The sequence below is a fragment of the Ursus arctos genome, unplaced genomic scaffold, assembly GCF_023065955.2.
Source record: "Ursus arctos isolate Adak ecotype North America unplaced genomic scaffold, UrsArc2.0 scaffold_24, whole genome shotgun sequence".
Taxonomy (NCBI): Eukaryota; Metazoa; Chordata; class Mammalia; order Carnivora; family Ursidae; genus Ursus; species Ursus arctos.
The window spans coordinates 6,894,946-6,920,776 of NW_026622919.1; the positions used below are offsets into that span (position 1 = coordinate 6,894,946).

The following is a 25,831-nucleotide window of genomic DNA, read 5'->3' on the forward strand; positions in this document are numbered from 1 at the left end:
CCCTAGGCGCGGGTGGGGGCAGCAGCGGGAGACCCCCCACCCCCACCCCAAGAGGTCAGGAGACAGCTAGAGAGTGGGCCAGCCTCAGGGTGAGGCCACAGGGAAGGGAGCTGGAGCACTTGGGAGGGAAGGGTTAAGCCCCCCCCATGGCCCCCCGGCCCCCCGGCAGGGGAGGGGGGCGCAGCGTGATTGTCTGATGACCATGACTCAGTGTGCAGGCTGGATGAATGGGGCTTCCTCATCCAACTTGGGCTCCTCGGCTGGGCTCCCAGCCTGGCCTTTCCTCCTGAGACCTGCCCCTAGGGAAGGGGGTGCAGGGAGCCCTGTGGTTCTGGGGCTAGCCCCATCCTGCCCCTCCCCTGGCCTGAGGACACACACTCGGGACTCTCTGGGGAGCCTAGAAGCCAAACCACCCAGAGTTAACACATGAAAATACACGTCTAAATGTAAAAAGTTAAAAGCATCTCGTCTATCTCGTCACGCGTGTCCTGAAAGAATGGCTGGTCTGCGGAAGCCGGGAAAGGAGCCGTGGAACAGGAAGCACCATGTGGCCCCTGCACGGTGACAGAGGCAGCTGCTAACATCTGCACGGCGTGCTGGAGCTTCCTAAGACATTTCACATTTCAAGCACATTCGTTCATCGGCATCTGGTCTCCCTGCAAGAGAGGGGGAGCGGGGTGGTGCCGGCGGCCCGAGGTGGGAACTCCAGTGGCTTGTTCTGGGAAAGCCACAGCTGGATGCACGGTCACGGGTCCTTCCTGGGTCCCCAGCTCCGCCCAGTGGACACCTGGCCAGCGGGGGGCTCCTTCCCAAGCAGTGCAATTTATGACGTGTCAGTCACTGGCCACACGCTTTAGACCCCTTAACTTATTGGGTCCTTTCCTTCTCTCCTTGATGGGAGGGGGTTCTCCATCTCTACCCTTCACCCATCAAAGGTGAGACTCAGGCTGAGAGGTCTGGGCTGCTTCCCCTCTGCACACACACAGCCTGGAGCTGGGTCAAGTCCACTGGCGGGGGTGGTGGAAGGATTAACCATCAGCAGGCTTCCACGGCTCCCTGAGAGTCCAGAACGTGGGTGAGAGCCCTGCTTCCTCAGGAACATTCTGGGAGCTGAATTTGCTCAGGATATTCTGGGTCATGAGGCGAGCTGCTCGTCTACCGTTTCCACTCTTCTAAGACCCCCTTTTTCTTCTAGATCCCTGCACAGCTCATCCCTCCTGAGCTTTCCTCGGGGCCTGCACCTGCCCCTTCCCATCCCCACTGAGTCTTCGGTGCACACGCACACGCACACGCACTTCTCCACAAGCCAGTACCGTTCATTTGGACACACCGGGCGTGGGTTAGTTCTTCTCTGATCAGTGTCTGTAGAAGAAAATCTCTTCCCTCTGTATCGCCCGAGAAGTACTGTCATTGGACCACATTTCTGAACCCCAAGCCCAGCCCGTCTAATGGTTTGTATCGCTGGGTCCTACCACAAGCTCTGGGACCCTCCAGGTACTAAGCACGTTGCATGGAATGTCTTGTTTAATAACTTGCAGATGAGGGGAAGTGGGGCTCAGAGAGGTATGGACACCTGCCATGACACACAGTAAGACAGCTGGAGGGCAGAGCCCCAGCCCCACCTACTCAGCTGCTGTAGCCTGGAGCCGAGGCCCTGGCAGCCTTGGTTAGCACGTGACTCCACGTCTGGCACTGCATTTGGCCTCAATCAAGTTTGCTAAGTACTCGCATGATTGACAGCAGAAGGTGCTCCATCCATGGTGTTAAGTGGCCTGCCAAGTGGGAGGAAGGGAGCTTTCAGAAGAGACCCACAGTCAGACAATAGGGGGACTTACCCGAACTGGAGCCACCCTAACTAACGCCCAGAGCCAGACTTCCCATCCTGGCCCACCCATGGTCGGGCTGCCCAGGAGCAGTGGCCCACAGGAAGGGGATGCCTTCTGGAGTCATTTGATGCCCGGCACAGTGTGCCAGGGGCTACACCCTGAGAGGAGAGCGGCAGGGACTGTGAGCGGGTCCCTCTGGCTAGGCTGCCACCTCTCCAGGGGACTGAGTGGGTGGGGGAAGTTCAGGCCCCCCGAGCCACAGCTGCTGGCGGGACAGGTGCTGTCTCTGGGGCCACCGGCGTGGGGAAGTGCCCTACCACCACCCCTCGAGCATCTGGAGGTCTTCTTGACCCAGCAGGTTTAGATTTCCTCCCATGGAGAGAAGAAAATTATGGCTGGAGAACCCCGGGTACAGGGGTTAGGGACACACTAACAAACATGGGCATGCGCCGGGGGGGGGGGGGGCGCGCACACACACACACACACACACACACACACCAACAACACAGCTGTCTCAGAAATCATATCCGCCTCTTTTCATGCATTCATTGGGAGCGGAAGATTCCCTGGAGCTATCCCCAGGCGGCTGCATTCTCAAGGAATGCTGACTTCCAGGGGCAGAGCTCTGGGAGAGGGAGGGGCAGATACAGATTCCAGGGAGCCTGGCTAACCCACCCAACTGCCTCTCAGACAGCAGGAAGGGGTCCTGATTCTCTCCTCTTTCTGGAAGGGCAGGCACCTTGTGCCTGGGGCTTGCGGGCGAAAGGGACACTAGGGGTTATTATTAGACTCCCTGTCCCCGGTGCACTGCACACCCTGCCGGATCAGGATCCCTTAGGCCCTGCAGGAGAAAGGGCTGGCTGGGGAAGGCAAACAGCTGACTGCCGGCTCAGCCTCCCCCTTGGCCTCCCTGAGCCTCCCCCCTTGGCCTGCGCGGACTCAGTAGAGGCCCCGCTCTGCCCTGACCTGTCCCATAGCAGATCATGCCCGAGAACCTGACACTCTGCAGGCAGAGGCCACCAGGGGTCAAAGTCCCAACATAAGTGTCGGTCTCCACAAGTGAGCCCCGTCCTGGGCTTTTCAGCCTGAATCTTTGACCCAACAGTGAATTGACTCAGCTGGGCCACAGGGGCTGGAGCGGGCTTGGCCAGACCTCAGAAGGCTGAGACAATCTTTAGCTGGGAGGTCCGGGGAGCCCCTTCCCCGGGGGGAGTACAGAACGGGCCGAGGGAAGGGCTCTCCGAGCAAGGAAAGGGCAGAAGCGCAAGGATGAGGGGAGTGGCCGGCCAAGAAGCCAAGACCCCAGAAATCCAGGGCCTTGGAGTGTATGTACAGAACAGGAGGGCGAAGCTGGTATGAGATGGGGCTGACCGGGGCACGTCCCTTCGCCAGACCTCCACATGCGGCTGTGGGCTCTGGGCGCACCACAGGGAAGTCACCCCCGCCCCCCACGCAGCCGCCTCCCCCAGCCCTGCAGCCGTCCAGGAGGGGCCCAGGCAGAGGTGCTGCCAGCAGCTCCCACCCTGCAGGCAGGGGCTGGGGAGGAGGAGGGCTGCGGAGTCGAACTCGGGAGACCAGTCAGTTTCTGCTCAAACTTCTCCCAGGCCACATAACACCCGGAAAGAGAGCGCCCGTCTTGGAACCGCAGACGGAAGAAAAGCCCGAGGCGCCCCTGGCATCTCCGCAGCTCGCGCGAGGAAATTACCCGGGTACGGGCACAAAAGCCCCGCTCCCCCGGCGCTCGGCCCCCACGCCCAGCTCGCAGCCTTCGCGCCCCTCCCCCCCCCCCCCCCCCGCTTCCCTTCGCTGGCATAACTCCCGTCTTTCCAGCTTTCCCGGCCCACGAGGTTCCCAGACGGGAGCGCCGTGGCCAAGAGTCCCGGGGGAGAAAGGGAGAGTGGTGACGAGACTGCGGGGCAGGGTGGGGGGCGGGCCGGAGAGGCGTGCGGACCGCGGCGGGCCGGGAGGGGGACGGGGTGGTGCGGGAACTTGGGCGCCGACCGCAGCCCGGCTCGTGGCTGCGCGGACTCACCTCCCGGTAACTCTCATCGCGGGGGTTGAACGTGCTGTCCACCGGCTGCAGGCGCAGGTCCAGGTGCGGGACGCTGTGCAGCCACGCCACCCACCAGGGCGCGACGTACTCCACGCGCGCGGCCGGCATGGCTCGGCCCGAGTGCGCCCGCCCGCTGCGGCCGCCGCTGCCGCCGCCGCCGCCGCCACCCGGACCGGGACGCGCGCCCCGCCCCGCCCCGCCCCGGCGCAGGCCCCGCCCCTCCCCACCCCGCCCCGCCCCTCCCGGGCCGGACCCCCGCCCTAGGCGCGCCCTCGCGCTGCAGCGGGTGGTGCTCGGGAACCCGCAGGTTTTTCCTGCTCTGGGTTCTGCCTCGGCCCCGCGCGCGAAAGAGATGGAAGAAGCGAGAAGTGCCCCCAAACGCCCCTGTTTCTTCACAGCCGTCTCTAGGTCCCCGGGCTTCAAGTTACTCATCAAATCAGGATGTAGGCTGTCAATAGTTCTCTCGTCCCGCGAGCAGGGCAGTCCTAGCGCTAGAGGCGAGACGGCCATTCCTAGGGCTTAGGGTTTAAGCTCACAGTTTGGGGACGGCAGGGATCAACAATCTGCCCCAGGGTCACTAGTTCTAAATTCACTCTCAATCATTTATTGAGCACCCACTGTGTAAACCACGTGGACTCAGAGCAGTAAGACGCGGTTCTGCCCTGAGAGCGCCCAGCCGATCTGTCCGAACAGCTAACTGACGCTGCTTTGGAAGGGCTGGGGACTGAGAAAAGCAGTTCGGTTCTGCCTGGCAGTCGGCACGGGGCAGGCCTCCCGGAGGAAGGGACCCTCGCTGACCAGAGGCGGAGGGTACGAGAGCACTGGGAGCGTCCGGAAAGGCGGACGTCTCGGGGAGACACAAGCCTGCCCACAGCGCACATTTACTGAGCACCTCCTACGTGCCGAGCACTGAACAGAGCAGGGGTAGGACGCTTGAGCGGGCAGGTGGTAATAGCAGCAGACACAGAACGGTGCAAACGGCTGTCTTAGAAGGGGCTTTGGAGAAAAGCAAAAGCAGAGCAGGGTCAGCGGACCAGGATGCCCTTGCGGGCAGTGGTTGATCCGATAAAGCCTCGTGGACACCTGGCCCGGAGTATGCTGAGCACTCATAGAGGCCCCAGGCCTGAAAAGACTGGTTTTCGGAACTGCAAACAGCAAGGTGTGACCGGGGGCCAGGACAGGGCTGTCAAGGAGAGGTGAGGCTTGAGGCAAGTGCAAGGTCAAGGTAAAGGGCCACCTGAGGTTTAAGGGGGAATGGAGGATTAGGGGTCCTGGTGGATCAGACTGGAGTTGGACACAGTCTAGGGGTGGTCACAAGAGGGGACAGAGGCATGGGTGACAAAGGGGACTCCAGAGAAACTCCTGAGTTTCCAGCTTGGGGAGCTGGGAGCCATGCCCTGAAAACGTGGCTCCCAGAGGGGGGTGGACCACAGACGTCCCTACCATGACTGCTATCAGAGGTCCAGGGGCCAGGAGAGGGAGTCCCATCCTGTGGTCAGGGTCCCAGTTCTCCAGGCCTGACTGTGGCCATCTCATCTGCGCCTGCCCAAAGCAGAGGCGCCGAGGGGGGCACAGAAGGCCAAAGACCGCTCCTTTTCTCGTAGGGGTTTCCATTAATTCAACAAACTTTGACAGAGCACCTTCTCCGTTCTAGGGAATACAGTGACCAATAAAACACCCGCGCTCCTGTCTGCACGGGGTCTAGAGTTTAGTAGGGGAGAAGAGGCAGCTTTTACCCCAGTGATGAGCCGCAAACCCTGTTCAGTGCTTTCAAGAGTCTGGTGTTGGTGGAGGGTGGGGGCATGCTACTGGGGGTGACCTGGGCAAGGGTTCTGAGCAGAGAGAGTACATGCAATCGCGAACCGGGCCCCAGGTGGGAGTGTAAGGGTGTAGAAGGGGAATCGAGTAAGTACAGCACCGTGGTGGGGGACAGACTGGCAAAGGAGAGACTGGCAAACTGCAGGGATGGAGAGCAGAGCAGAGGCTGATTGGCCCCCAGGGGTGGGGTGGTGCAAGAGGGAGCTTTCCCAGGTGATGAAACATTGATTGCAGTGGTGTTCATACAACTGTAAATATTTGTCAAAATTCATAAAATTGTACACCAAGAAGGATGAATTTCACTCTAAGTTTTGCCTTAATAAGCCTTACTTTATTTTTTTAAAAAAGATTTTATTTTATAAAGAGAGAGAAAGGGTGTAGGGGCAGAGGGAGAGGGAAAGGAAAACTCACACAGACTCCCTATGTGGGGCTTGATCTCAGGACCCCGAGATGATGACCCCAGCTGAAACCAAGAGTCAGATGTGACTGAGCCATCCAGGCTTATTTTAAAACAAATTATTTTTTTAAAAAAAAAAAGGAGGGGCAGGGTGGTGGGAGATAGGGAAGGGCCATTTCACACATGGCCTGGTGAGGATTTTGGTCTTTGAGGCGGGCCCTGCTGCCTGCAGAGGAAAATGGACCTGAAGCAAGGTCCTGGGGCCCTTGGCACGCAGGCTCTGACAACTGGCATGAGGACACAGCCTGGCACCCCCTTGATGGGCCCTGCTTGGTGCCACAAGCACGGTCCCCCCCCCCCCCATCCCTCTCCAGTCGATAGCACAGAAGGCTCCCGCTGTTGATTCTGCCTCCTGAACACCGGAAGTTTGGGGATTTGGCATTCCTCTAGAAGATTAGAGTCACAACAGTGAGTGTCAGTGCTCCAGGGGAGAAGGGAGGGCAAGATCCCAGAGATCCCAAGTGGGACGGTCTGGGGGTGGGGGGGGTGGGGGGGTGGGGGGGTGTCTTACCCTGGGGATTGACCTTGAACCTGGTCAGGGGAGTTCTGTGAGAGCTGGGGCTCAGCCCCAGAGAGGGAGGTGGGGGCAAGCGGCAGGCCTGCACACAGGCCTCAAGACTACAAAAGCTCACCCTCAGGGCCAGCGCAGCGGCCACCCAGCAGTGAACACCCAAACCTGCTCTGCCAGTCTGGACCCAGCTAGACAGCGATCCCCAGCTAGACAGCTTCTTCCCCAGAGGCCTGCTGACCTGGGCAGGAGAGCCTGCAGAGCAAAGGAGCAGAACAGGAACAGGAGACCCCCCCCACCCCGGGGGCTCTTTAGGGGAGCTGAAGTGAGAAGAGCCCTCCTGCCCATTCCAAACCAGCAAGTGCAGCCCATGCCTCCCGCTCTGCCGGTGGCAGGAACGGGCTCACCCAAGCCGACAGGCGGACCTCAGCAAAGCAGGGGTTGGCCCTGGCCACCCGAGGGCTTAACACATACCTAGGCCTCCAACCAACTTCATCAGAATCTCTGCCATCAGCCTGGGCCACCATGGCGAATTTTGAACAAGCGTCCCAAATGGCTCCAAGGCACAGGCCGGGGCTGGGAACCGTGGCCTGAAAGGGCGCCTTCTTTAAGCGCACGGAGTTCAGACAAATGCCCGCGGGGTTTGTCTCCTAGGAGCTGGGTCCTGTCTCTGCACAATGTGCTGGGACAAAGGGAGCCCAATGGACAAGCCCTCCCTCTTCCTGGGAATCTTGAGCCCCCAGAGAATGGGGAAGACTGGAAGCCCCGAAGGTGCTCCATCCTGGGTTGGTCGCGGAGCGCCCGTGGACCCGTCCTGGAAGAAACCCCTGCTGCTCACGACTGGATTCGAACTCCCTTACAGCCTTACAATTTCTATAGGAAAAAATCCAACTAAATGAATTCAGGCACTAGGCTCCTGGGGAGTGGATTCTACCCAGTAAACCATTTCTAGACCCGCACTGGGGGCTGCTCACTCGTACTGTGGCGCCACCTTGTGGTCCGTCCTGACATGACCCCCATTCATCTCAAAAAATTGCCGGGTGCCAGGAACGCAACCAAACCTTTACTCTTAGCTCTTTCACTCTGATGATAGACCACTGAAGAATCAATACGCTTATGGGGAATGTGCCATAACCATATGGAAACTCAGGCCATGTTGGGAAAGGCAGTCTCGCGGACCCCACTCAGCCTAAGAACCTGCCTTGCACACGGGATCCCAACACAACTGGTACCTGATCTGCATGTGGAGGCAGCTTTCTCTGCTTAAACAGTGTGCGTCATGACACTTGCCCAACCCCACCATCTATCCTCGGAGGGGAGGGGATTCTAGGAAGCTGATTGCCCTGGTCCCGCGCAGGGCGACACCTGCTGGCCATGGGGCACCACTGCCTGCCATTAGAGCTGATCTCGGGGTCTCTTCTCTGTAAGCACTGTCCCATCCCTGCTTGACTTTCCCATGGGGACTCTAGGCAGAGGTCTCCAGTTCTTCCCAGGGGCTGGTACCAGCGAGCACACGGTGCTCCACAGTGAGGTAATCTCTCAAGAGCATGTTAGCTGGCAGGGGGTAGAGCTGCACTTAATCCCCAAGGAGTTGGGGCTGGCTGGGACCTGAGGGGCCACACTCACACCCCCATCCCTGTGAACTCCATGTCCACGCCACTGTCCTGAAGCCTAGGGTCAGATCTCTGGCAGGAACCCAGGCTTCTCCCCCTACTGTCAACTGGATTTATCAACAGACTGGTCTCTCAGTCCCAGGATCTTGTTTCCTGTTGCCTGGAGAGCTTGGCCCATTTTGCTGGGCTAACACTCACCTGCTCATCACACCCCCAGTTCTCAAGCTCCACTTTACCCTGAGCAGCACTCACGAACCAAGCATCTCAGTCTGAATAAAAACCCTCCGGTCTACTCCTCAAGGAATTCTTCCTCATGGTGGATCTCAAAGCAGCTCTGTCTGGAGGATGGGGAGGCTCAGCCTGTCGCTATTTCCAAGAAGCTGATCAACTCCACCTTGTAACTACCATTTCCATCATCAGGAAGCTCACTCTACCTGAATGACTTAAATCCCACGAGGGCATACTGGCTTACTTCCGCAAGTATCTGCCTCCTGGTGTGTTTCCATCTTTTTATTTTCAAACTCAGGCTAAAAAAAGGATGGTTTTATTTGTGCACTGAGATCACAGCCGAAGATCAGGGATGCAAGTAAGTAGCAACCAGGACCCCCAGCCTATTCCCAGCAGAAGCCACGACCAAGTAGTATTTCCCTTCCCACCCGCAAAGACAAAGGACATTTAAAAAATTTTTAAAACTTTAATATAGTTCAAATCAGCGGGCCAGGTTCACTTCAGCTCCTTCACTGCCAAACCTAGAGGAAAAGAAACACAAAGTCAGCCGCCCAGAACATACATTTTTATTCAGTTACTCTTGCTTGTCTGGCTTTTGTACTTAAGCTAAAGAGGGTTAAAAAAAAAACAGAAACAACTCAGAAATTAAGCCATGGTGGTTTTGCTTAAAGTATTAAGTCAATCAGGGTTGTGAGATTGAGCCCCATGTCAGGCTCAGCACTGAGTGTGGAATCTGCTTAAGATTCTCTCTCTTGGGACACCTGGGTGACTCATTCGGCTAAGTGTCTGCCTTCGGCTCAGGTCATGATCCCAGGGTCCTGGGATCAAGCCCAGCATTGGGCCCCCTGCTCAGCAGGGAGTCTGCTTCTCCCTCTCCCGCTGCTTATGCTCTGTCAAATAAATAAAAATAAAACCTCAAAAAAAACCTCTCCTCCTTACATGCCCAATCTCTAAAGAAATAAAGATAAAAAAAAAATTAAGTCCGTGTTAGCGGCGCCTGGGTGGCACAGTCGGTTAAACACCCAACTCTTAGGTTTCCGCTCAGGTTGTGATCTCAGGGTCGTGACACTGAGTCCCATGTGCGGCTCCGAGCTCAGCGAAGTCTGCTTAGGACTCTCTCTCTTAAAATGATTAAATCTTAAATAAATAAATAAATAAACTTAAAAAAAAAATTAAGTTAGCTTGATAGTTAAAAAAAACAACAACAAAAAGCATTCCCCTTTCTCAGCCTTCATGAAGAGGTCTCAAGAAGTTCTCATCATGTCAAGCCGCACTGGTGAACTTTCCAGTGTGAAGGGGCAGCCTTTGAGAGCACCCTGCCTCTGGGCCACCCCCCACCCCAGCCCCCACCAGGATGGGCCTTCAGCCTCACTTATGCTCATGGTCTATTTGGTTTTCTGACCTTCAAACATGGGCATCAGTACCAGCACCCAGCTCGTAGGGTTGTGGGGAGAAGGAAGCATTAGCCACAGAGTTAAATGTTAGCTATTACTATTCTGTGTTAGAAAAGCATGGATGGGAGGAAACGGAACTGTTCTCTGGCCAGGGAAACTACTTCTGGAACGGGAGGGACTGAGAATCCCAACTATTCATCCCTTGCACCACCGCCTGTAAGAGCAGATACTTCGACAAGCCACAAAATGGGACTTTCCTAAATCTGGGGACAACTCAAGAAATGAGATGGCGACATAGACATTGTCCACATTTCAGGCTGGCCCCTCAGGACCCCAGGCTCGCTCACCCGGGGGCAGGGACTGCTTCAGTTTCTCTGCCTTCTCCTTGTCCGTGATGACCAAGGTGTAAAGGTATCTGCTGCACCGAACTTTAAACTTCACATTGTCCTTGTTTTTCTTGATCTTGACGGCTACCGGAGAGACCAGAATTCGGAATTAAATTGTATCACAGAAGAGATGTCACGCAGTTCACCTGCTTTTTATTTATGCAAAAAAGCAGCACTTTTGGCCGCAACCACAGTTGCAGGGACTATGCTTACCTCCCTGTACCGTCCCCTCTGCATAAACAGAAAACCAGAGACTTCAATGTTTAAAAAGTGTCGGAAACCTCATTTCCCTTATATTAATATGCCAGAGCCTAGGACTTAATCTTAACTGGTTCACACATAAAAACACAGGTTATCTGATACACGCAACACATAGCAGAACATTCTGTAACCACCTTATTTTTGAAAGGGAAAAAATTAGCTCATCAAATAAGGAGATGGATTATCTGCTGGGATCAAGAACGTTCCACCTCTCTACTTCTAGGAATCCGTTCTCTGCCCCCAGGGCAATGGTAACCGCTTCCTCCAGGAGGCCGTCCCTGGCCTCGCCCCCCCGGGGTTATGCGCGAAAGCTTTTCCTTCAATTTATGAAACCCATTTTCCAGGCTTTTTCCTCTGGCCCAATTCTATCTCAGGACCACAGCTCAGCCAAGAGGCGCCGCAAGCGTAGCTCAGGCTCAGCAGGGCAGGACTGGGGGTTTTGCTGGTGGCCGGCAAGCATCAGTGCATTTCCATGGAGCACACGCTCTTTCCCGAAAGTAAGTCATTTCATGTATCCATCAAAACACCTCATTCTAACTTCAAAAAGAGCTCAGACACTCCTAAGAATTCATTATTATAAACTCACTGAAGTGCCCATCACGAATCAGGTGGCCGGGGCTGCACACGGGCTCTAGCGTCTCAGCCCGCGCGCCTGAGCACACACGCACTCGGCAGACCCGGAGGCAGGGCGAGAGTCACTAGGACTTACAACCCTCAACTCCAGCTCTGCCAGTAACTGCTGAAGAAACGAGGCACGTCACGGGAAGCAGCACCCGAGCCTGCCCAAGGCAACGGCTGCCTCAGCTTAGGTTTTAATAAATTCAGCAAACTGGGTCTTCATTCAAACCAACCTATTTTGCTATCTTAACGTTCCCCTTAAAGCGAAGTATGCTGCAGTGCCCCTAGCAGGTGCCCTACGCCTATAAATTATGCTGAACAATCGTAAGACTCGTGGAGCTGTTTATCCAACACTGGCATACTGTGCAGTACTTGCACGTAAGGGCATACTCGCCAAAGAACCAAGAGTATCTGACACCAGTGTTCAGGGCAACAGGATTCGAAACAGCCGAAAGGTAGAAACACCCAAACGCCCACTGCTGGATGAATAAACTGGCAGAGTCACACAATGGATTATTTGGCCTTAAAAAGGAAATTCTGACAAACGCTACCACATGGGTGAACCTCGAAGACACTGTGCTGAAAGAAGCCAGTCCCACCGGGACAAACACTGCTGATTTCATTTACAGGAGGTTTCTGGAGCAGTCACATCAGTAAAGGAAACAGAATGGCGGAAGCCAGGATTGGAGGGAGAGAATGGCAGGTTAGTGTTCTTGGGTGTAGTTTCAGTTTTGCAAGATCCCAAGTTCAGAAAATGCCAAGTCAACATTCCCAGGGCCAGCGAACTGTACACTTAAAAACAATGTTTTGTTATGCATATTTGTAATTAAAAATATTTTTAAAAAGTTTGCTCAACAAACCCTGAACACTGTGTCCAGGGGACCACAGTGTCTAAAACCAGCCTTCTGACTTCCAACGCAAACGAATCTGGTGGACTGGGCGCCATTTCTTCAGGGTACTCAGGATTCTGAAGGATCCTCTGATGTGAGCCTTGCACCAATCCCGTGGCACAGACGCTATTACGACCCCCACAACGGACGGAAAAGGCAGTCTCGTGTTTTAGCGTCATGTCTGTTGAGGATGGCCACCTCCTGACAGAGCTAGGATTTGAACCAGGCAGTGACGTCAAATTCCCTGCCCTGAACGCTAATGGTCACGTTAACCTCTTTATGGCACGACAGTATAGCAACAGTGTCACCAGTGGTCCCCAGAAGCACTGGACAGGGCAGACACTCCTCCCTGTTCCCACAGATGGCCACCATTTCAAACAGTCCCAGAGAATCAAAGACCACAGGGACACAAACAGGACCTTTCCTTCCCCTGGGAACCCACTAAAATGTTCTTCCCCGAGCTCCCACCACCATTTCATCCTTCCACTGACAGAGCATTAGAACCTTGGCCATCTCAATCCGTCAGCAGAACACAGCTCTGCTTTCACAAATGATCTGATGTTCTCTTGAGGACACATCTCTGAGTGGAAAAGGAAACTCTATGGAGTATTTGATGAGGCAGAAAAATGAGGACTCTGGACTCCCCCCCACACCCCAGTATGAATTCAAGATCTACCCTGTGGGAAGCACGAGCCCCCACACTTCCCTCAGCTATAACAAGGGGTACCAGCAGGACACCCTCTCACATGGGGTACACCCGTGGGAGCACCACGGGCTGGCACTTCACCCACGGAGAGCTTGCTGTTGTAGGCTTCTGATGCAGCCTTCCCTTTTCCTTATTTACGGGCGGAAACTAACTCCTACATGTAAAAAAGGCAGAGGACTTCCTATAGCCCACTGTGCAGGGCCTGGACTCAGGCAGCAGTGGGCCCAGAACCCAACATGGGGCACCAAGGTCAGGGTTCTGAGACCCGCATTTCCAGACTTCCAGCTGGTTAAGAACTCTGCTCGGAACAAATACCTCTCCTGAACTAAGAATGGTTTTTAAAATGCTCACAATTAGCCAAAGAAGGGAACACAATGACCAACACAATCTTCCTTCTGAGAAATAGAATAAAATTCCTGCTCCCCGGCAGCCACGCATCCGCTTTAAGAGCCTCCCTTGGTCTGACACCCGGGGGACCAACGCTCCAGGGGACAGTCTAGGGAGGGATCAGGGGAAGGTTCAGGGGAGGGACCGCTCCACGCGCACGCGACCGTCATCACTCACTCTTGCACGTTCAGAGCAACCACTTACATTTGGCGTCCTTTCGCCTGGCCGTGAGCAGAAAGTCCTTGATTTCCTCGATTTTGCGAGGCTGCAACACAAAGTTGTGTTCATGAGCTGCACTGACACGCTTTTTCTGGCCATGACTTGACCACCGCCACCAGCCCCTCCCCTGCAAAAGCACTCCTGCCCCCCCCCCCCCCGCAGAAGGCCCCAGCAGGAGTCATACTCACCATGGCTACGAGGAGCGCAGGGGAGCGCGCGGCCGGCACCTGCGGAAAAGACCGATGTTGGTGTCAGCGGGGCGCGGGGAGCGCGACGACCCTCGCTTCTCCTCCCCACCCTCCCCCCGAAATGCCCACTCCATCGCCCTCCATCCTCCTTTCCCGCACCCTCGGTCCACACCCAAGGGCCCCAGATCTCACCCAATCGTGGATTACCCCGGATTACCCCTCAGTGCCCCGTTTAGCGCCCGAAACACTCACAGCAAGCGGCAAGAAGGGAGGAGAGAAAAGAACGAAACTTCCGTTTCCGGGCAGTTAAATCCGCCCCCGAAGGCAACTAGGTACGGTGTCTGCAAAGGGTCAAGAATTACAGAGGCGTTCGTCCTGCCCATTGCAGCACCTCTGCCCTCTCCTGGCCCAGATTAATAGTGCCGATCAGGAATAAAATCGGCCTCCCTCCTCCCTCCACTCTCTTTTCCTTCCCCATCCCCAACCCCCACCTGGGCTTTGCTAGGCTGTATCTCAGATCCAGTTTAAAGACCGAATACTTATTATCTACTGCTTTTTTTAGATATGTGCATGGAGCATCTACGCAGAGATTTTCCCATTTAAATAAAGGGACCCTCCTATGTACATGTTAGAGCCTCTTTGGAGGGGTTTCTCACATTTCCTTCTGATCGCCTTTTCCGCGGACATCTCATCTGTCATGAGCAAGACCCTCTTTTCCACTTAATGGAGCTTTTCCGCTTCCTCTTCCTTCCAATTCCTTTAAGAACTGGTGCACATAAGGGTAAATTAATACTTCCAATAGCTGACATTTATGGAGCACTTACATGGGACATCGCCTGTACTAAACCCTTTACCCCTGGGACCTCTGATCTTTAGGTGCACCTGGGAGAAGTGGCTCTTGTTGTTACCCCAGTTTTACCCGTGGAGGAGAATGAAGGCTTGTCCTTTCGGGGAGAGGTGAAGCGGGACTTGAACCCACAGAGGCCGGGCTGATTTGAAGCCCAGGCTCCTGGCCCCTGCTTTAGGAGGCTGTGCACCAGTGACGGGCTGGCAGCTCTGGGAAGGCAGCGATTCCTTTGCCCCTTTGGTCCCTGCCAGTTCCATCCCGTGCCTGACATTGCTTTCTCCGGAGGCTTTTACCCTCAGCTCTCACACAGCGTCTTTTCAGGCAGGCTCTGGGAAAGCTGAGGTTATCGATTTTATTTTTATCTTCCACTTTTATTCTATTTTCAACCTCTCTACAAATGTCTACATTTTATTATATTTGTTTCCCCCAAATTTAATAACTGCACAACAGAATGTGATTGCCTTGTGTTTATTATTACAGAGTGTCCCCCCGCCCAAGAGATAGCACTTCACCGTGAACTTTACTTTGAACTCACTCCCCCCATCCTTCCTTGCTGCCCTCTCTTCCCTTAGAGGAGCCCAGCTTGAGCATCTTCCTCGGAGTACTGGGGACTCAGGGAGGGATAAGCCGACAGTCCTTGCCCCGGGGAGATCCCAAAGTGCTCCAGCTGTGAAGGGAACCTTTTAAAAGAAGCCAAACTGTGTGTGTGTTAACTACAGAGGGATCTGGGTATTAACAGTAGGAAATGTGAATTGGTAGGAGCCTCACTTTAGGTTGTCTGAAGGTCGGGGTCCAGTCCGGGAATCATGGGAGCCTTAGCTCTGACCTGGGAAAAACATCCCCAAATTCCTCAGCCTGACTTTGCCAGCCCTCCTCCATCCCAGGCCATGACTTCTGGTCTTTGGTCCCTCATGGCTCAACCACAAGCAACCACCCTTTCAGCCCAACCGACTGACACTTCCTGGCTCCAGGTGCTTATCTGGGCTGTCCCCTCCGATACTAAGTCCTGCCCAGCTTCCACCTCCCCCTCGGGCAGGACCCTTCACCTCTGACTCCTGTCACTTGTCACTGGTGCAGCAGTCACGCACACACCTCCCAATAAACTGTGTGACAGTGTGAAACTTACAAGACATTTATGCTGACTTTTCCTTGAAGACAAGAATGGGGCTCAGCATTCTCATGATAACTCTTGAAACTCAGTCTATCTATCTATCTATCTATCTATCTATCTATCTATCATAGGTACTTCCTGCTGACATTATAGGGTTCTCAAACTGGACTCCCCGTCTGAGATCACTCACTAAATGAAGGGTAGATGGATGGATGGATGGATGGATAAAGGGATGGACAGAAGGATGGATGGGTAGAGGAAGGGACGGAGCAATGGGGGAGTGAGGAAGGGAGGGAGGGAGGGAGAGGGAGATGGATGGAAGGATGGATGAAGGAAGGAATGGAAGGAGGGAGGGAGGGATGGAGGAATTAATTAGGACAAAGCACCTGGTAGGTCCACAAAATAATTGTTGAGTGAATGCCTCGTGCTTCTGTCCACTACAGGGCCTACAGGACAGGGACAGGGGACAGAGGAGGGGCTGCTCCTCCCTTTTGGCAGTGATCCCAGAGAGACAGATGTTCCCCCTCTTGAGTTGTATAATAAGAGAACATAGACGTGTAGTAACAAAACACAGAGGCAAATTTGCTCGAGTACCAAAAATTCTCTCCAACTCCCCATGGGGCACAAATGGTAAACTTAACAGCAGCCCCTAAACGGTGAAGCAAGGAACCTAGCGGGACGTCCGCCCGCCGTGCTTCGTGGACAGATGAGCCCCAGGTGTCGTGCTGTGGCCGACCTGCATCTCTGAGGGGAGGCCGGATGCTGCACTTGACAGAAGCTTCCCTGAGGGCGCCGATACACACACAGCACAGGAAACCCTAACAGGGGCCTGGGGTGGACCCTGTAGGCGATGAAGGCCCCCAGACTTGAGAGCCAGGCTTCCATGGTCCAGCATAGCATGCTTTCTGGGAAGAGACCATTGTGGCAAGTAGGGTCTGGGGGTGGGGGTAGGGAGAAAAGGTTGGGGGGGCAGGGAAGGGGGAGGGTCAAGCCCTCTGGTGGTCTCACTCCAGTCTCACCTGCACCGTTGGGGAGCCAGACATCCTCCCATTCCAGAAGCACACCTGGGGCTTGGAGTGCTTTCAGACCTGCAGGAAATCGGTAGGCGGGACCCACTCGGAGCGGAGTCAGCATGTCAGCCGTGAAAAGCTGGTGGGGTTTGGTGTTCCATCCAACACACCCAGAGAACCAAGGGTGGTACCAAGTGGTAAGATGGTGAGCCAGCTCCACGGTGGCCCTCGTGGGGGCTCTGGTGGGGGAGCTCATGGTCTGCGTGAGAACAGGGGGCAGTCAGAGGAGCGGCGCCCAAGCTGCTGTGTGGGTCCGCTCGGCTCCCTAGCCTTGCCCACTGTGGGCATCAGAGCACAACGGCTCATGGCCGGTCCCCGTCTTGCCTCCTTCACGTACTTGCTTCTAATGTGATGTGTATGGGTTTATACCACCTCTCTCTTTCCTCAAGGGGTGCTGTGAAAAGCTAAAGGCCCTGCTATCGGGACTTGCTCCGGGAGGTCTGCCCCCTGCCCTAGGTGTAGTGTCCAACAGCGGCCAGAAGGGGGCGCCAAGGCCCTGACCGGACAAGGAAAGTAAAGGCGGAGCCCCTTTCCCAGGCCGTGAGTACTTACACAAATGACGAGTAATATTTGTATGGTATTTCATACCTGATGGGGTGCTTTCATATCTACCATCTCATTTAATAATCTCCAAGGGGCCCCCAAGAGGCCCATGCCCTTGGCTGCCGGCAGGACTGGCCTTCAAGCCACCTCGGGAGGAGGGTTTTAAAACCCTGTGGGTTTTCAGCAGGGGGACGGTCTGCAGTCCCTCTGGCTGAACGTGGTTACCTGGGAAAAGGGTGAGGAGGGAGGGAAGGATCCCGGGATGGACACTGGGGCTGGTGCTTTTTCGGGGGACCCAGGATGGTGAGACTAAAGGAATGTGGGTGACTCCCCTCCTCCAGATCCCCCTCCTCAGTCAGAGAGAACCTCAGGGCCCCTGAGCTAAAAGCCACAGTGCGTGACTGGTCAGACTGGAACAGGGTTTCTCAAACTGGGCACTACCGACCTTTGGGGCTGGGTCATTCTCTGCTGGGGCGAGGGCCGCTCTGAGCGTTGTAGGATGGTTGTCAGTCCCTGGCCCCTGTCCCCCAGCTGCCAGACCCCCACAATCCTGATGACCAAGGACATCTCCGGACATCGCCAGATGTCCCCTCGCTTCCTGTTGAGGGCCACGGGCCTAGAAGGACAAGACCAGGAGCTTATTCTTAATTGTAATGGGCGTCTGGTCCATCTGTGCCTGTGGCCAGGTCACTTCTGGGCACAGACCACTGTCTTTGCACCCCACGGTCATTTCTTGTTTTCGAGACTAGCCCTCTGTCTGGGCTGCTTCAAGGATCAGCCTCCCCACTGCAGCCTCTGCTGGGGCTCGGGCCGGCTGGCAGGGTGGGGTGTGGGCCGTGGTCCCTGGGAGCACATGGCAGCCCCGTGGGCCAGACGCTCAGAAGCTTAGGAACCGGATTCTCCTCCTCAGTGGGTTGGAGGCCTGGTGTAGGGGGTGGGTGGGGTGGGAGAAAAGACATCCTCCCCACCCCCTCCCACATTAAGGGGCAAACGGCCTCCTGTCCAAAGAGCTCATTGATCGCATGGATTCCAGCCATTTTCAGCGAGGCTGCTGTCAGCCAGGCACCGTGCTGGGCGCTTTCCTGTCACAGCAACATCCTTTCAGCACAACTTTGTGGTGCTCCAGCTTTGTGCCAGGCCCTGCGCACACGAGACAACACAGAAACCAGATCCTGTTTATCTGTCCGCATCTCAAGGAACTACCAGACTGGCAGGGGAGGCAGCGGTAAGTCAGGGTTGTGTGTGCAGTAGGTGGGACCAGGTGGGGGCCGTGGGGCACTGATCCAGGCTGGCGGTGGGGCGGGCCTGGGGAAATCCTCCAGGAGGAAGTAACCATGATGCTGATTCGCAAGGGAAAGAACCCACCCAGCGCACTCGGAGCACCCTGCTGGAATGTGCAAACCTGCAAGGCAGATGTGTTCCAGTGGGGCTGGAAGGAAGAAGCAATCACACTGGGGGCATCAATCTAAGAGGTCTTCCTGGAGGAGGCATTGTGTTAGAGGATGGGAAGAAAACTGTTTCAGGGCACCTGGGTGGCTCAGTCGGTTAAGCGTCCAACTCTTGTTATCAGCTCAAGTTTTGATCTCAGGGTCGTGAGTTCAAGCCCCGTGTTGGGCTCCACACTCGGCCTGGAGCCTACTTAAGAAAAAACAAAACAACTGTTTCTGGAGACAGGCAGTCTCAGGTTGAGATCGTATGTCTGGCTGGGAGGCGTTGAGCCTCAGTGGCATCTCTGAGCCTCAGTCTCTGTTGAGGAGGGGTATTATTCGCTCCTTCCAAGCCTTCTGGGCCACTGTGCCAATTGTGCGTAGCCTGTGCAACCGTCCACGGTTGCCCTGCTTCTGAGAAACCAGAAGATGCGAGAACAGAAAGTGCTTAGCCCAGCAGCTGGCTCTGTAACTGTTAATTGAATGTGAGTCCCGGGAAGGAGTGGCCCGCGGGTTTGCAGAGCCACAACCTGGGCAAGAGTGGCGGGCGTCCTCCCTCCCCCAAGCTGGGCGAGGCCAGTGGAGGGAGGGCACCCCGCCTGCACTTCTCCAGCGCGGGACCCCAACCCATGACACCTCCTCACCTACCCTGCTCCCTTCCACTGGCCCCGCTCAGTCCGCGAGCTGCTTCCACGGTGTCCAATCTGGTACGGTAAAAAGGATAGATGAGACGCCCTCCTCCAGTGAGGAAAATAATATCGGGCGGAGGGGAATCCATCTTGAGCGTAAAGGACAAGTACCCCTCCTATATATCAACGTGTGCCAGGGTGAGGGGACGTTAGAGGCAGGAAGAGAAAGGGCACAGTCCCTTCAAAGTAAGGGACAGGGGCCAGCCTATCGGCTTGTATATATCTTGCATTATGCAGCGGGAGAGAGAAAATCAATAGAGCTGTCAGCAGTTCAATGCGTTCCCGCTGCAGACGTCCCCATCTCAGGATGCTGCAGACGGATGCTCCAAATTAAAAACCAGGGGAGGGGGGAGAGGGGCTGAAGGGGTGGGAGATAAACACCCTGACAGACCAGAGGGAAGGAAGGGACGCAACTGAGGATCTGGGAAAATTAAAGTCCATAAATCCTGAGGCCCAGGGAGCGTCCTGGGTGTGAGTGACAGGAGACCCTTACCTCGTGGTGTCCTGGCTCTGGGGCCCCCTCTGCCGGGTGGGGGTACCAGGGAGGGAGAGGAGTGTGGGCAGGCCTCTTGTATGAGCGCTGTTAATGGAGCCGGGGAAAGGGGGAGGGGGTGGGGGAGGCAGAGGGATATGGATGATACCCTCATATCCTGGGGGGGGGTCCTTTGAGTAGGGGGCGGGCCTGTGGATTGCAGGAGGTGCACAGAGGCAGGGGCAGCACTTTGCTCCCTCACTGCTCCCCCCCATGAAGCTCTGGCCTCCCCCTCAGCACCCCTAGCCGTACCCACCTCCCTTCTCTGCCCCCGTCAGTCTGCCTGCTCCTCTCTGTTTCTCTGGCCCTCGCTCTCTGAGTCTGTGTCCTGCCCACTGGGTGCCTGCTGACCGCGCAGCCCCAGACATGGTTGCCTTCTGCCCTCCTCTCACCAGGGGCCTGGGGGCAGCTTCAGCCCCTCCTTCCAGCCCTTGGCGAGCTTGTGGGGGAGCCTGAGGATGTCCACACGTCCTTCCCAGAGCTGGCCAGCTGCTCTGGAGGCTCCTGGAAGGACATGAGCTAGTGGGTGAAGCATCTGCCACCCCTGCCTGTCCTGACCCACCCCTGCTCCCCAGCCCCACCCCCGCCAAGACCCACGTGCACAGGGAGGGCTGACAGGAAAGAAACCCAGAGCCAACCCCACATGGGGTGTGGGAAGCAGAAGGGTGCCAGCTCCAGGAGAGAGTCACTTTCCCCTCTGTCCCCCTCCCCCCCACCTTTGCATCCTTCTGGGTCCTGACAGGAAACAGGTGCACCACGACTGGATGATTGGAGGATAATTTTAATAAAGGAACTGGTTTTGAAGGTGTGGGCAGGTGCATGAAACCAGGAGGGAGGCAGGCAGGAGGCGGGGTCACCTTACCCGAGATGGGGCTGTGTGGAGGGAGGGGCTGCGTGACTGACGGGCTCAGACCTTCAGCGAAGCTTCAGCCAAAGTAGAGCTCAGCCTGCCACAGCCTCTCAGGGAGAGCTGGAGAATGAGTCTCTTGAGCTCACTGTCTGTCCTCCCTCTGTCTTCCTTCCCTCCCTCTCTCCAGTCTCCGGCCGGGGCACCCCATTGGCTGCACCCAGCAGGGTCATTGTGGTCTCCCTTGGGGCAGGGAGCAGGGTGGAACTATCAACTCAGAGACAGTGGAAGATACCCCGTCCCCTACTCCTCCCCAGAGAGGGTCAACCTGCACCCTGGGGTGGCCTTATGACCTACTGTGGCCTTGTCACCATCTGTCTTTTTCATGGTCGCAAGGCAGAGACGGCCCCCAGGGCTCATCTCTCCTATCCTGTCCATCACCCAAACAGCCCCCACATTCCCTGATCCCCCAAACCTGGGCCAGGTCTCCAGGTCTCCAGATTAATGTGCCTGTGAACAGGCGCGGACATGCTCCGGCGGCCCATGTGCACCCCTTCCCTGGGTGAGCCTGCCCGTGTGGACCCCTTGCCCGGGTGAGCCTGCCTGCGTGGACCTCGCCCCCGGGTGAGCCTGCCCGCGTGCACGAACGGCCCCTCAGCTGCTGTGCTTCCAGAGAAACAGGCCCGAAGCTTCATGGCGTTACATCACCCAGGACAAGTTCTACCAATTAAACCGGTGACCGCGTTTCCAAAAGCAATTACCGAGCGCTGCGATGCCTCCCAAGGTGAGGAGATTACAGGCAGCGCTCAAGGCTGCAGCGCGGCTGGAAGCAGGGGTTCCAGGGGTCTGTGGACTGCCTGGGTCTGAGGCACCATGTGCATGTGCGCCTGGTACCTGCCTCAGAGCCCGTGAGCTCTCAGCGAGGGCGAGAGTCCCCCAGAGGAAGCCAGAGTTGGGGGAAGGAGACCCCAGGATTTCAGCCATGGAGGCCAGCAACCCCACGGTGCGGGTGGGAACTGGGTCACTATTCCCATGTCCTTCCTGGATCCTTCTCTGGGGTGTGTGATGGGAGAAAACCAGTCTGTACAAAGCCAGAGTTGATCTCAAGGGTTCAGGGAAGTGGCACGTCGGGTTGTGAGCAAGGAGGAGCCAACTGGCAGGGGTCCCCACGGTGAGAAATCTCTGCTACTGCCTTTTCCCCAGAGGCTCCCAGCAGCCATGCTACTCCCTGTCTCTGGGATCCCAGCATCTTTGGAGAAGGAAAAATAGAGGCAGAAGGGCCCCCCGACAAACTCCCTGCCTGGCTGTGTCCTGGGAAGGGGGGGCTCTCCACAGGGGCTGCCGCCCACATCCTGTGATGACTCTGCTTCCTCTCCCCTTCCTGACCCCACTGGTCTCTGAGCACCTGGGGAGGGGACATGGTTGTTCCTCCGCTCTGTCATTCCTCCCCTTAGATGTAGCCCGTGGTCTCTGGAAAGAGGCAGCCTCAGGGACTGAGGGACGGGAGGCAATAGAAGGTGAGGTGGAGGGAGAGGGCAGGTTGGATGCTGGCTGGTCATGTTCCAGCTCCTGTCGACTTCTTTCCTACCTTCCTGTTCCAAATTTCCCGCTGGGCCCTTGCCGGACAGGCCGATCTATCTATGAATGGAGCAAGACAGGTGCAGTTGGCTTGTTAATTACAGCGGCTGATGTCTTCAGCCCAGACCTCCCAGGAGTGGGTCGGAGTGGCCAGAGTTTGTAGTCAACATGGCCCAACCCTTGGATTTAGCCTTGTAAGAGCAGGGCCCCGGGTGGGATTGGGAGAGCCTGGGTGTGTGTGGCTCACTGGAGAGGAACCCTCACTGTGGCTTCAGGTAGACCAGGCCACAAAAGCTTCCACTGTGTTGACTACCTACCACGTGTCAGGTCCAGGAGGATCTTCTCCTGTCATCCTTGCAACAACCCTCCATGAGGCAAGATTCCAGTACGCATTTTACTGATGAGGCCTCGGAAGCCCAGAGACGTTAAGGTACTCGCGCAAGGTCACACAGCTAGTAATTAGAGGACTAAAGGATGTCTCATTGCTTGGGCAAGGAGGGTTCCCTCGTGGAAAGCCTTTCGTCTCTCTCTCCAGGGACCACTTGGGTCACAGGTTGCTGAAGAAGGGTCAAAACTGAGACGATTCATTTAATCTGCAAATATTTATCCAGCCCCTCATCTGCACTGGGACTGGGGTTTTAGAGATGCACAGACACGTTTTTTGTCCTCATGGTGCTAGCCCTCCGGCCTGGGAGATGGCTCTTCTGCCCTTTGCCCTTCTCAAGAGCTCTTCAGCTTAGAGGTGGGGGTGGCTGTACCCCGCTGCCCATGACTGTGTGACTGCATCTCATGGCCTCAGATAATTGGACTAACCCGGGGACAATCCTGGGTTTGGAACCCAAACCTAGAGGCTCTAGTGTGTGGATTGGTCTGTAATTTCATGCAAATGAGCAGCAAAGGGCTCTTCTTTGGGGGGAAGGGGAAGCCACGGAATTTCTGTCCCAGGTACTGTGAGAAGCCTTCCCCACATTTCTACATTTTCCTGCAACAGGTTTGAATTGGTTCTCACTTTGGGAAACGGAATGATCCTTAAGGTAGAAGTCCTGGTTGGGGCCTGTGATCCCTGTACCGCAGGAGTGCAGAACTGGGGACTGGGCTCCTGCCTGGGGACCTCAGTAAGTGACTAGGATCTCAGCAGGCGGAGAAGAGAGACAGGAGGCTTTTTAGGGAGTGGAAGGAGAACCCAGCAGAGGGAACAGGGCATACAAAGATGGGGAGAGACTCAAGACATACCCAGGGAGCTTCCAACAGGGGTGTGCTGGCAGATGTTGAAAATCGGGCTTTCTGACACACACAAAAAATTCTTAATCCGTAGCATGTGCCAATTCCTATGGTGTAAATACTCCCACCACGGCCGATTTCAAGCTGTCTCTGTGTGATGTGGACTTTCGAATGAGCAGCAAACAGCTTTCGCGAGCTGGTGTAACACACATCAGGTCATGTGCCATTGCCCAAATGGGGGGACCTGTGAGAGGATGGCGGGGAGGATGGGGAGGAGGACTGAGACGTGATCGGCCAGGGTTTGGAACGTCACATTCGGGAGTTTGAGCTTCCATATGAGGTGGGAGAAGCTCAGGCCCTGATCGGGTGACTGTGGGTATGTGGGAATCAGCAGCTTGGTGCTGTTTATTGTCCCCTGGCCTGACCTTTCTTTAAATGGGTCCCTTGAACAGCCCCAGGGAGTCTGAGTCTGGTATTAGGCCTGGAAAGGGGTGCACAGAATGTGAGGTGCATTATTTTCTGATAAAGAGGGAGAAGAGGAGCTCTAACTCACCCCCAGCCAGCCGCACCTTGGGGCCATCCCTCATCTTAATGAGCCCATCCAAATCTCGTTTGCTAATGAGAGATTTAATGGCCACAGACTGACAGGCGAGACAGAGAGGGGAGACGGGAAGGTCATTCCGAAAATGAGTGTGTAGCTAAGTGCCACCCCTCCGCCATCCCACCTGCCCACCTGCAGTGCTGCCCAGAGGCGGGGAGAGGTGGGAAGAAGGGACTGGCTTGACCTCACCTCCAAGCGGGGCTCCTGGCTGGGCCAGGGGGTCAGCACTTCAGACAGGGGACAGCTCTGTTCTAAGCTACCATCTGGAATGTCCTTTATGCTCCTTTTGCTCCCTGTTTTTCCGAGACTCAGATGAGAGGTCACCTTGCATGCTGTCCCACATGGGTTATGGACCATGGTGTCTGCATGGCAACCTTTGCACGTTTCCATAGTACCTGCATCAAGATGCTAAGTGCTACATTTCCTTGGCTGTTTTCCCTACTGGTTTGTAAGCAACTTGCATGCAGGGTTTGTGTTATCCTCTCCATATCCTGAATGCTGACCATATGCCCAGCACCGTGCAAGCCGTGAGACAGTTTCTTGAGAAATGAATGAATGGATGGACCAGTGAATAAATGAGTAGATAGAGGAGGAGTAGGGGAAAGAATGCATGAATAAAATGTTTGATGACTCAATCAATGGATATAGAATCGTGGCCAGGCTATTGAAGGGGTGGGTAAGGATTTAGATGCAAAAGAAATATCCCATCCCTTAGGTTGCATACACAAGACAGGTAGAGAAATTAGAACAGAGATTTCCAGAAATTTCCACATCCACTCCCCCATTCTTCCATCATACAGGGCTATCCAGAATAAAACTACACATTCCAGCATTCTTTGCAGTTAGCTGTGCCCATGTGACTACTTTGTAGCCAATGGGGTATAAGGAGAGGTGGCATAAAGGGAGGGAGTGTGCCTTTCTCCTGCCCTTCTCCTTCCGTTCCTCCTTCCTGTTGGTTGAACTATGGGGGTGATGGCTGGAGCTGGAGCAGCCTTCTTGGACTTGGAAGCCAGCCAGCTTGAAGCAACATATCAGAAGAAGGGTAAGTCTTTTGATGACTGTGTAGAACAGACCTTCTAGACCAGCCCTGGGCTGCTAACATCCAGATTGCAAGGGGAGAGAGAAATTAACCTCTAACTCTTTTTCCTGTTATTTTAGGTTTCAGTGATCAGCTGAATCTAATCCTGAGTAATATATGTACCACTGTGAAAGAGAGATTCAAACATACAAATAAAGAGCAAACCAGAACAATGCAAACCATGGAAGCTAGCATGGAACAGGCTGCCTGAGGTTAATCCAGGGTAACATCTAAGCTAGGTCTTGAAGGGGGATGGAGACACGTGAGGAGTAGTATGGTGTGATAATTGCTAGAATGGTCATGGGCTCCCAAATCCTGGGCTCCTTTCCTCCTCCAGCCTAGAGGACTTGCTTGCACCTTGTCCTGTGCTCAGTATCCTGGGAAGAAGGAAGGTAGCTGGCCAAGGCTGCTGGGTCAGGGCAGCCAGGAATCCTTGCTTGGGTTTGGGATAGAGAGAGGACCAGAGGCCAGTGAGTGCAACTCTGGTCTGCAGCAAAGAGCACTGGACAGGGAGTCAGATTGTGTCAGATTGCTGGGTGTTTTCTCCACTTCCTCTCCCATGTGGGACGGCTCTCAGGCAGCCACGGCTGGCTGCTGGGTTGTTTGTGGGGTAGTCCCTCAGGCTGGGACTGGGGAGACCTGCAGATGTGAGGCTGGCTCAGGGCGGGACATCTTTCCATGGCCTGGTTCTGGGAATCCGTAGAGCTCGGAGAGCAAGCTCTGACGGTAGGTGTG

General features: G+C 55.5%; 2 protein-coding genes across 4 annotated transcripts in view; both read right to left on the reverse strand.

Moving 5' to 3' along the window:
- Positions 1-4,044, reverse strand: part of TTYH2 (tweety family member 2) — a 37,160-nt gene extending 33,116 nt beyond the window's left edge. Inside the window, 1 exon segment of the mRNA XM_048212382.2 lies at positions 3,859-4,044. Coding sequence (XP_048068339.2) covers positions 3,859-3,987 — 129 coding nt within the window. The 5' untranslated portion in view covers positions 3,988-4,044.
- Positions 4,045-8,955: 4,911 nt separating this feature from the next.
- On the reverse strand, positions 8,956-13,875 carry RPL38 (ribosomal protein L38). Of its 3 annotated transcripts, none has more exons than XM_026512318.3 (5): positions 13,805-13,875; positions 13,553-13,591; positions 13,350-13,410; positions 10,245-10,367; positions 8,956-9,024 (listed from the first exon to the last, which is right to left on the reverse strand). In XM_026512318.3, exons 2-5 carry the CDS (start codon positions 13,553-13,555, stop codon positions 8,999-9,001), a joined length of 213 nt encoding a protein of 70 aa, XP_026368103.1. In that variant the 5' UTR covers positions 13,556-13,591; positions 13,805-13,875; the 3' UTR covers positions 8,956-8,998. The 3 variants fall into 3 exon arrangements, with proteins under 3 accessions (XP_026368103.1, XP_026368102.1, XP_026368104.1); XM_026512317.3 differs by having other exon boundaries at positions 13,745-13,850; XM_026512319.3 differs by lacking the exon at positions 13,805-13,875 and adding an exon at positions 13,770-13,798.
- Positions 13,876-25,831: the final 11,956 nt, after the last annotated feature.